At 48.2% G+C, this 10,920-nt stretch overlaps 1 protein-coding gene across 3 annotated transcripts; it reads right to left on the bottom strand.

Moving 5' to 3' along the window:
* Positions 1 to 1,630: 1,630 nt before the first annotated feature.
* Positions 1,631 to 10,515, bottom strand: Mta2 (metastasis associated 1 family member 2). Of its 3 annotated transcripts, none has more exons than XM_021651864.2 (18): positions 10,382 to 10,515; positions 9,251 to 9,318; positions 8,880 to 8,973; positions 7,261 to 7,378; positions 7,064 to 7,127; positions 6,788 to 6,905; positions 6,414 to 6,516; positions 6,001 to 6,100; positions 5,688 to 5,876; positions 5,511 to 5,585; positions 5,337 to 5,395; positions 4,984 to 5,081; positions 4,713 to 4,852; positions 4,091 to 4,319; positions 3,535 to 3,624; positions 2,898 to 3,016; positions 2,647 to 2,795; positions 1,631 to 2,440 (listed from the first exon to the last, which is right to left on the bottom strand). In XM_021651864.2, the coding sequence occupies exons 1-18, from the start codon at positions 10,407 to 10,409 to the stop codon at positions 2,275 to 2,277; spliced, it is 2,007 nt and encodes a 668-aa protein (XP_021507539.1). In that variant the 5' UTR covers positions 10,410 to 10,515; the 3' UTR covers positions 1,631 to 2,274. The 3 variants fall into 3 exon arrangements, with proteins under 3 accessions (XP_021507539.1, XP_060242173.1, XP_021507540.1); XM_060386190.1 differs by lacking the exon at positions 10,382 to 10,515 and adding an exon at positions 10,162 to 10,182; XM_021651865.2 differs by lacking the exon at positions 10,382 to 10,515 and adding an exon at positions 9,910 to 10,070.
* Positions 10,516 to 10,920: the final 405 nt, after the last annotated feature.

Here is a 10,920-nt window from a genome sequence, read left to right as displayed (position 1 = left end):
CAAAAACCTCGTTCGTAGGGTTGAGAGTTCCGGTTCTAAGCCACTTCTAGAAAAAGCCGCCCATCGACGACGCTTATTGGCCTCGGTTTAACTAGTCCGCCTGCTCTGTTCTACTCCAGCTTTGATTGGCCCGAAGTGTCGTGAATATTCATTGAGCAGCTACAAAGGCGGGCTTGCTTCTTGACAGCAGAGGCCCTTTTATGCCAAGTGGTGGCAGGCGATCTGTACCTTCATTTCACCACATGACTGCCCCCTCAATCTCTTATTTTACCCTGCGAAAGGAAACAGGGTGGGTGTTTCCCATCCCTGGCCTTGAGGAGCTCAGGGACTCCCACACCAGGTCAGTTCCTTTCTCTGCACCAGGATCCTTCTGCAAAACAGGTGTTCTCAGCTCTCCCCGACGCTCCTACCCCCATCACCTGGACTCAATGAGGATAACGCCCGATGGCTACTACCCCATTCAGCCAGTTTCTTCCGCAGTTGTAGCCTAAATGAAGTATATTGATGAGGCCCATTTCGAGGCAGTACAATGAACAAACTTTACAGTGCCAAGAGATAAGCACATTCATTCAAGGAGGTGGGATGGAAGTGCTGGCACAGGAGTCAATCGTGTAGGTTCAGAACCTACAAGACTCTCTTGTAGGGAGAGAATGAGAACTGAGCACAGGGGCCATAATGAACTAAAAAGGTTATATCAGGTACGATCAGCAGCATGTGCTGATTATCAGCAGAACAGTACACCAGTAGGCAGAAAACCAGTCTGTGATCTTGGCTGAGTCACTTATGAGGCCCTTCTATCTCTAAAGTACTGAAGGAACAGAATTCGTTGAACTACCCCACCTCCTGACTTTTTTTTGTTGTTTTGTTTTGTTTTTGAGACAGGGTTTTTCTGTGTAGCCCTAGCTGTTCTGGACTCACTTTGTAGACCAGCCTAGCCAAGAACTCGAGATTCGCCTGCTTCTGCCTCCCAGTGAGGCACCGAGCCAGGCTGGTTGAACTTGTGGACTGATCTAGCGTGTCCCTCCTATTGGGCCCTGCTCTGGCATCTGATCCTTATGCCAAACCTAAAGAGCAGACCAAACCAAAGAAGTAGAGAACAATGTTACTGCACATTTAGCAACAGCAGGAGCAGTTGCTAAGATTGATTGTGCAAATCCTGAGGCAGCAGTCTGTATATATATATACCACTAAGCCTGAACTTTAAAGTCCTGCAGTACCACACCCACAACCACTAAGGTGAGACATCTTTTTCGTTGTTTTGTTTTCAAGATAGAGCTTCTCAGTGTGGCCCTGGCTATTCCTGCAACTCCCTTTGTAGACCAGCTGGCCTTGCAACTGCCTGTGTCTACTGCCCAGTGCTGGAATTAAAGGCATGTGCCAACAACCCCCAGTACTTAGTAGGGTCCATCTTACCCTGGCTGCAAGCATTCCCTAGAAGCTTAAGTCCCACAAGAAGGCTAGCTGGCACAGACTACCTCACAGTACGACTACATGTCTCATAAAGATGTTCCTGGAACAAGCACCATCTGTACCTCTTTCATTGTCCTTTGTCCTCTATTTTTCCCTCTCAAAGACACCCCGAACACACACACACACACCAGTGGCAGAGAACAGCTGAGCCCGGAGGAGCTGAAGAAAACAGCATTTTATTTGTCACTATAAGAACCAATTACAGAATCTGAGGTTAAAAAACGGACAAAAGATCTTTATTTCTGAGAATTGGCATATAAAAGGCAGAGGGGGAAAGGGGAGGGAAGAAAGAGTGAGCATGGGCTGGGGTTGATGCCAGCTTAGGGCCCTCAAACTCCAATTAGGAAAGTCCGGACACCGGACAGTAAGAGAAACCCCCAATTAGAAAATAAAGAAAAAAAGTTAGAGACATGGCAGTGTACTCGCCCTTCCTCCTGCCAACACCTGATATCTGTTTACTCTTCCCCTCCTCCCTCCCTTTTATAAAGGGAGGCAAAATTTTTAAAAAAATTAAAAAACCCTCCCCCCAAACTGTCCAAACCAACTGTGGGTCCCAGCCCCAAATGGGGTAGATACACACATAGGCAAGTGCCTATAGGCTGTTCTCCATCACAGACATGAAGCCCAAAAGGGGGAGTTACTGGCAGTTAACACCAGAGGGTGGTGTCCAACCCCTCCAAGGACACATACCAGCTTCAACCCACTTTCACTCCTTACTCCCTTTGATACCAAAGAGAGTGGAGATTTGTATGCCTGGACACCCACCCCTCTACTTCTCATCCCACCTCCCTTCTCCTAAGATGCTCAATCCTCCAGAACAATGGGCTCATTGGTGCTGGCAGGATGTGAGGATACAGGCAGAGGAACTGGGGGCCGCACTGCCATCAGCGTTGGCTTCACCTTCAAGGGTAAGTTGGGCCTTCGGGCAGCTCTGCGCATTTCCAGGTGAGTTAGAGCTTTCCTTAAAGCTCTGGCCAAAAAGAGCAACAAAGAAACAGAGAGGCTTGATTAGCACCCTGACACACCCAGACAAGACTCCACAATGCACTCTGCATGTCTACCTTCTAGTACTCACATTCTTTTCTGCACTTATCTTTTTTAGATACTCCTACTTCCAATGCCCCCCAAGTTGGATTGCCAGCCTCTCAACCCTCCCATGGTGGACACCCTCCCTACCTGGTATCTTTTGTGGCCACAAATACCACTGGATTGGGAGCATCAGCAGGATTTAGTTTCTGACGCTTGGCTGCTGGCTGTGAACTTGAACGAATCCCTGACGCCAGAGGCCTTCCATTCGCAGAGAAGGGGACCCCTGCCCCTGCCATCTGGAAAAGGATGGGGCAATATCATGAAGGAACTGCCTCCCTTAGACTATCAGAAACAATAGCCCACCCCACTTCAGGTTTCCCAATCGGCTGTCAACTTACAGTCTCATAGGAACGTTTCACCATAATGCCCCCAAGGCCTCGATTCTGGGTCAGCTGGTTTCTGTTGATTGGTGTCTTGGTGCCCCGAGGTGTTTTTGGTTTCAGAGGTGCCTGGGCCACTATCATTGGGGTTGGGGGGGGGGGGGAGAAGGAAATGAAACAGAAAACTTACATACCTTCTCTTGCCTATGTAGTTTCTTTACTATTCTTTCGTCCCTCTCTACCCTGGCTCAGCAGTTTACCTTAGTGGCCTGAAGAGCAGTAATGAAGGAAAAGGCCTATCAAGCTACTTCCATATTTCAAAAATGACATCGAATGTTTTCAAATCAAAAAATATTTATATAAAGCCATTACTGTGGCAGAGATGGAGCTCAATGGTAAACCACTTGCCCAGAATACATGAGGTTCTAGGTTTCCATCTACAGCACCACCACAAAAAAAAAATTTAATTAAAAATTAAAAAATAAAAACCCCACATACATACTCTCATAGTTTGTGCAAAAAAAAAAAAAAAAAAAAAAAAACTTGAGGGAAGAAAAGGCTCTTGGATAGTAAAATCAGTGGCAGCCTGACACCACCCAAACTGTTTCTCCAACTTCTGCCCACCCTGGAATGAGTGTAGTTCCCCATACCATACCCAAATCTTTGACAATAGTTGCCAGGGGCAGCCGCACTAGAGGGTGAATTTTCAGTGGTGTCTTGGCAGCCTTAGGAAGACGGATAGAGCCTGAAAAAAAGAAGAAAGTATCTGGATATTGTGCGGTTTTGTTTTGGCTTTTTTGGAATAGTCCTGCTATACAGCCATAGCTGGCCTACAACCCGCTATCATTCTCCTGACTCTGACACTCAAGTGCTTGGGTTATAGGGCAATGCCTAGCCCCTGTTTTCTCAGAAAAGCTCTCACTATGTAAAGCAGGCTAGCCCAGAGCTCACTACATACCCCAATCTAATAGGAACTAGGAGGTTATATCCTGTCTCAGCCTCTTGAGTACCCACACTCTAGGCATGTGCAGACATGGAAGATCAGTTTTTGATCGCTATTCAGGCTTCTTCTAGGGCCATGAGTTGTATCTTATCTACTAAACAACCTCTGTGGCCTACTATCCCTACTGTCACTCAACACCCACATAAGCACTGGTCTCTGGCCGGAACAACTTTGAACTCATTGCTAGGGTTACCACTCCAGTCCTTACATTCAGCCTTGATGGCATTGGCATTGATAGGGGCATAGGGTCTTCGGGCAGCCCTCCTTGGCTGTAACAGGTCTCTACACATCCGTCTGGCAAGACGAGTCAGCTTTGTTGTCTGGAGCAAGAAAGTTTGCCTGTTCTTAGCCAACAACTTGGCCCGGTTAGCACTGGTGGTATAGGGGGAGAGACTCTGGGCCTCAGGTCTAGATAAATGACCTCTTGAATGTGGCTCCTGGAGAAATGACATATAAAAAAGGGAAATGGCAAGTCAACACTGCGGTTCTTTCGTCCATTCCCCACAGACAGCAAACTATTTATACCTACCTCTTCACTGACAACCCACCCAACCATCCTGGCTTCCCAACACTTAGCAAGTACCTCTTCCCATTTCACTTCTCCATGGAAAAAGTAGGTTTTCTGACCATTGCCTAAAGCTCACAACTGTATGTCCACTACTCTCCCCACCCCCTACCTGTTCTTGCAATGATTCTTTTCTGTCTGTTGAGACAATGCCTCACTATATAGCCCTGGCTGACCTGGAGCTTGTTTTAGATACCAGACTAGCCTCAATCTCAGACCCACATGCCCCAATCACCATACCAAGCTCCCACCAAGTGATTCTCACTGTGTTGCCCCGGGCAGCCCCTTCAAGCTGGGTTGGAGTCTTCAGTCCCCCATACTTCTTCCAGTAAATCCAACAGGAAGCACAAAGTCGGCACTGCATGTTAGGTGGGCCCCAGGCATACCATTGGGCAGATTGTGTGGCTACAAGTACATAGAGAGGGAAAATTTGTTGGCAGAAAAACAGTGTCTGAGCTCCTCAAATTCCTAGGCCACAAGAATAGGCCACCCTAGGCCACCCATCCCAAACAACCTTGTCCCTCCTTGGAACTCACTGTGGCAGCTCTCACAAGTCAGGCCTTTCTGGAATCCAGTCCCATTCATGCCAGGTTTTGAACCCACAGAAATGATCTGGTTAGGGTTTGGCTTAGTACTAACGAAGGCAACAAAAGAACAAGGAAGTTAAGAAAAATAACTCATTTCTGTCTCTCTCTTTCCTATCACTCCCTTCTATTTCTCATTCTAGAGTGCTGAAGATTGAGCCCATCACCTTGTGCATACTAAGCCCATTCTTATCACTGAGCTACAGCTTCTACAATTTGCTTCTGCATCCTGCTCACCCACAATCATTAAGGCAGACACAAACTGAGAGCGCAAGGAAAACAGTCTCCCCTCCTGCCACACTTACTAGGTAGGGATGTACACCTGTTTCAGTTTGCTGTCCGCTTCAGCAGCTTTCAATCTTTTCTATAAGGAAAAATATAGAAATTCAGAGCATCTCAGTACAGATGAAATCAAACAAAGCAAAAGGCAGAAAGGGAAGTAGGTGGCCTCTGTTCCAGCCTCCCAGCCCTGCCCATACCTGCTGAATATACCGATCTGTTGTTTTCCACATGTAATAAAACTGGACTATGCTTGCAAGTGACTTCCAGGGTAGCTAAAAAGAACAGCAAACAGAGAAGATGAGATGGCATCTGCCCCTAGGTCGTGGCTCCTTGACTCATTGTTCTCACCTCTTCTTCTAGTCCTATCCACTTACAAAGTCCTGTCGGATATCATTGAAATCTTTTCCATATTTCTCTAGAGCCTCTTCAAACAGCATAGCTTCGGAAGCTGACCATTCCTCCATCTCATCCCGACAGAGCACTGGGCCCCCTTGTGGTACCAAGGTTGACATGGCCTTAGCCAAGTCATACCCATTCCTTTGCAGTGTGTCCATGGCATGGAACTACCAAAAAAGAGAGAGAGAGAACAAAAACTAAGGACTTGCTGCTTTTTAAGAACTCCTATCCTCTCCAAGATGCCTTCCTCTCTTGTCTCAATGTGTCCAACTACCCAAAACTTGTGCTTACCAGGGTGATATCTCGGGATGCAGCAGCTGCACTCATATGCAAGCTTGGCTGCCGAATCGAGCTGCTGCAGTCTAGGGCTCTTGCAAAGGTTCCCACAGCTCTAAGGAGAGATTGAGAAGAGAAGAAAAAAGTTCAAGCAGGCTCAGGAACTAAGTACTAAAAAGAAAAGGACCCAGGCCTAAAGCAAAGTCCACTTTTATTTTTGAGACAGGGTTTCTCTGTGTAGCCTTAGCTGTCCTGAACTTTGTAGATCAGGCTGGCCTTGAACTCAGAGATACCCCCGGCCTCTGCCTCTTGGCATTACAGGCATGCGTTCCCACACCCAACTATAAAGCCCACTTTTAAAAATAGATGGGACTCAGAACTCAGGTCCATTCCTCCCCAGGTCACCTTCCTGATCCACCCGCCCTCACCGGGCCACGACGAGAAACTGATCAATCTGCCGGTCTGTGAGAGGGTTGTCTGGGTCCCAGACTTTCATCTCCATCTTCTGCTGGTTTCGATTATCCGATTCTCCTGAAGAACCAAACAACAGTATCACCAGAGAAGGAGAGAAAGAAACAACTGGTCTCTTAGTCACTCACAGTAGCTCTTCCTCATCTTCTCTGCTTGGATTCTACCAGCCACATCAAACCTCAGAATTTCCCTCCCCGCTATGCCCATTTGTCTTTTTCAAGTTCCTAAGTCTCATTCTGCCAGGATCACAACAGAAAACCTAGCAGATTGTGGACTGGTGCCCCATGTCATGCCATTCACAGAAACTTTTATGTTCTGTTCTGTTGCTTACCCTCTGCCAAACGATCTGGGATCTCAGCTTGGAATTTGCAACCAACTCTGATCTCCCCTTGATCAGCTAGAAGGGTCTTCTGCACAGGATCAAACACCAGTGAGTAAAAAAAGCAGTCCTAAAGAGGAGGAGAGGTTGTTAGTGGGAAGTGAGGTATACCCAGCTGGTGGTATATCCAGACCACCAGCTGTAAGGTCAATCAACCCTTTACCTCCTCACTTGTCTTAGCCTTTAGAGGGCAACATCCCCTTCCCTCTTCTTACAACACCTCCTCACCTCCTTTTCCAAATACTGGTTCAAGATATCTGTCTCATTCAGAAGAGTCACACTGCACTTTCCCCTAAAAAAGAAAGGACCAGGAATCATGATGAGCAACACACCCCCTTCCTATCTACCATCTCCAATACACCACCCTTTTCCTCCATCTTCTAAGTAAGGGCACATGGGCCAAAGGAACCCTAATTGTCCTATACCTTATGTGGGTAGCTGGTAACGACTCAAACTGCCGAGAGAGAAAAAGTTCTCGGTGCTTCAGTTGATGTCTCTGCTGCTCGGAGACTCCTGGCTGCTTTGACTCCTCCTCAAACTCTCCTAGAGTATTAAACAGGAAGAAACCAAGTCAGAAACTATTTCCAACTATTTGGGATACCTAGCTAACCCATATAAAGGACATCCTACCTCAGCTGTTGCACCTCACTTTCATCCTACCAGTTTTCCCTTTTAGCCTCATTGAGGACACTCAGTCCTCTCTCTAATTCCATCAAAGGGAGAACTCTAAAAATGGCACAGAAATACAACCCAAATCTAACTGCCAATATTTATGTCACTCACAAAGCACAAACAGAGTCATAATACAGTATGTCTTATTTAGCTCGCTCTTCCACAATCAGCCTGAGTTCCTAGAGTCCAGGTAAGGAGCTCCTTAGGACAGAACCAGCTCCTCTTCATACCTCAGAACTTTGCTGTATCTAAAACATCACAGGCAAACTAACACTCCTTCTCTCTCTACTTGGCTAATAGTAGTTTGTGGGACTTCAACACACTTCTGAAACCAGTGCCAACACCTTCCTCCCCAAGAGGCAGCAGCTTGCACTGAAATCTTGGTGGAAACAGTTAACCTAGCTAAGTGCCAACCAAAGTGGAAGGATATAGAAAACTTAAGCACATGTTCATTGGTGCATTGTTCCCCTGAAGAACTGCGTGTAAGACAACAGTGTGTGTGTGGATCTGTCTCAGTATAGCAGGCTCCACCTCTCCCTAGTGTACTCTAGAAAATCCAGGGCTAAGACAAGAACCACACCCCCAACCCCTCTGATTGGACAAGGCCAAGGTCGCCCCTGCCACATAGGGCTAGAAACCCCAAAGAGCCAGGAAACTGGGTAGGCCCGGCTCATTAACCCTTTCAAGACTATGGCCTGGAAAGAAAGAGAGAGAGAGAGCGCCAACAGGAGAGAGGAAGAGAGGAAGGAAGGAAGGAAGGAAGGAAGGAAGGAAGGAAGGAAGGAAGGAAGGAAGGAAGGAGAAAAGAAAGAAACTTTAGAAAAAAAGGATAAGTTGAAAAACACTAAATGAAAAAAAATTACAAGAGAAAGAGCATAAAGAAAATGCAGACAAAGCAGTAAGAAGACAGATGATAACTGGAATGGAGATGGGAAAAGGAGACGCTTCTCCTAGCTTCTTATCTTCTCCATCAATGCTTTGGCATCACCTCCAGACTACAGCATAAGCCTCCTTTATTATGCAGGCTTCTCAAAACAGTATCCTCCTCTTCGCTCTGACCATCACTCATTAACTATCCCAAAGTACCCAAAATGTCTCCAAGTGACTCGCTTCTCAAAAGCTTTTTTAATTGCCTATCTAAATATCTCTCCTTTCACACACAGAAGCCACAGTCTGGCTTGGCTTATCATGGTCTTCCCACCCTGCTTCCAGCATCAACATGTAACAACAAGCCTCCCTCTGCACACCAAGCACTTCCCACCCCCAACCTCACACCCTGCCTCGGGCATGCTACCAGGAGAAACACCTGCAGGAACACGTCTAGACCTCAGAACCTGGGGAGGGGAGAGGGGTAGGGAATGAAGACACTCACTAGCATTACTGTCAGCCAGGCTGTTGAGGCTACTAGAAATATCCCTTCGCCGGAAAAGACAAACAACCTTTGCTTCCACATTTCCATTTGCAGTCTAAAGGAAGGAGAAAAACATGACAATGAAAACTGGCCATTTGAAAGTGGAGGCACTCTAACAACAGCAATATCTCCTTACAGGCCTAAGTAGAAGAGATGAAAACCTTAGCGGTGAAGACTTTATATTCAAAAATAATTTCAGGACTAATGAGATGGGTCTCCATGAATTTGAGGTCAGTTTGGTCTACATAGCAAGTTCCAGGCAGCCAAAGCTACATAATAGAGAGACCATATATATTAAAAAAGAAAAACAAAAACTCCACATCTCCACTCACCTTATTGAGCTCCTCAATCCGTCTAACCAGGTAAGGATTGCTGGAGGAGTTCTCAAAATAGACATAATCTGTAGAAGGGGGTGGGGAAGAACCAAGAAGATCAGAAGTGAAAAACTAGTGCACTTGGAAAAGAAAGAGTGTGGACAAACAGACAAAATTTTAGATAGAGATCAAGTGGAGAGTGCAAGAGAAGAGACTGAAGAAAATAAACCAGGCGGTGATGGCACACGCCTTTAATCCCATCATTCAGGGAGGCAGAGACAGGCAAATCTCTGAATTCGAGGCCAGCCTGATCTACAGATCCCATTATAGGGCGGCCAGAGCTACACAGAAAAACCTGTCACGAAAACAAAAAAAAAATAAAAAATAAAAAACGGAAGTGTTGTGGTAGTTAATACTCTGCCAGGTGGTGGTGGCGCATTTTTGAGGCCAACCCAGTCCACAGAGCTCCATGACAGGTAGGGGTACGAAGAGAAATTCAGTCTCAAAACAAAACAATAAAAGCCAGGCGATGGTGGCCCACGCCTTTAACCCAGCACTAAGGAGGCAGAGGCAGGCGGATCTCTGAGTTCGAGGACAGCCACGACTACACCGAGAAACAGAGAAACCCTGTTTCGAAAAAGAAAAAAAAAAAGAAAAAAGAAAAATTTACCCCGTACCCTGCGACACCTAGTTGTAAATTCAGCTCTTCATTCAAAAGTGAGATTTAAGAGATTCGAACAAGGATATCCCTGTAGCCCACACAACTAGGCATTGAAGTTGCTTCGCAACCCTGTATCGGAGAAATTAAGTAAATTGTTCACCCCTCCCTGGGCCCCCCCTACATGAGCGCACAAGCCGCCAAAGAAAAGAAACCCCTGCGACTGGCAGCCGGTCGGGCGGTTAGCGGAGCCCCTTCCAAGCCAAGCCACCTCCCGCCCGGGGTCCAGCCGGAAGTCTCAGAGCCGCGCTCCGGCTGCAGGCAAGCCTCGGCGAGAGACTGCGCCCGGTGGCGTCGCCGCCGCGGAACCATAGCTCTCGGTTCCGGTTCCGGTCTTCGCTGCGGCCCGTCCGACCCCAGATGTAGCTGCCCCGCGCCTGCGGACACCAGTCTTGGTCACGGCCCCAACTTCTTCCGCCCGCGGTACTCACCTCCCACCCGGTACATGTTAGCCGCCATGGCCGTTCCCGCCGCCGCCTCCGGCCACACAAAGAGGTCCGGGAGGCTCGCGGGGGCAAAGCTCGGCTCCACACGAAGCCCCCAGCGCGGGGCTGACGCTTCGCGGAAGTGTCGATGGGGCCCGCGGAGCCGGCACCTCTGCTCCCTCAGCCGTCGCGGTTCATCACTGCCCGCGAGACGACGACGCTTCTACAGCCTCACGCCGGGACACCGAGGCCGCCGCCGGCCTGCTTGGCTTCTTCCGGAAACGAGCTCGGTTCCTGCCTGACCGGAGTCAGGTTCCGGCTCCAAGGGTCCTCACCGAGTCGCAGCAGACGTCTTGTGGTGCCAGCCGCTGGGAAGGTTTGCCCTGCCCGCGTCCGGGTTCGCCTCCTTCCGGAACAACTTCGGCCGATCCGGAGAACAAGGGCCCTCGCTCGGCTCTGGTCGGAGAGCAGGACCCCACAAATCGGCCACTTTCGGAACAAACTCGGCTCCTTTCGCTCAGCGGCGTCCCGGCGCTCGGATATTT

The sequence above is a fragment of the Meriones unguiculatus genome, chromosome 1 (assembly GCF_030254825.1).
Source record: "Meriones unguiculatus strain TT.TT164.6M chromosome 1, Bangor_MerUng_6.1, whole genome shotgun sequence".
NCBI lineage: Eukaryota > Metazoa > Chordata > Mammalia > Rodentia > Muridae > Meriones > Meriones unguiculatus.
The sequence above is the reverse complement of the archived record's forward strand: the minus strand, read 5'-3'. Positions and strand labels throughout refer to the sequence as shown.

Excerpts from the sequence above, each read along its gene's own strand:
- Mta2 (XM_021651864.2), bottom strand. The coding sequence starts at position 10,409 with ATGGCGGCTAACATGTACCGGGTGGGAG. Across the intron at positions 7,128-7,260 it reads TTACCAGCTACCCACATAAG|GGGAAAGTGCAGTGTGACTC; the intron begins GTATAGGACAAT and ends TTTCTTTTTTAG. Across the intron at positions 5,877-6,000 it reads CATCCCGAGATATCACCCTG|TTCCATGCCATGGACACACT; the intron begins GTAAGCACAAGT and ends CTTTTTTGGTAG.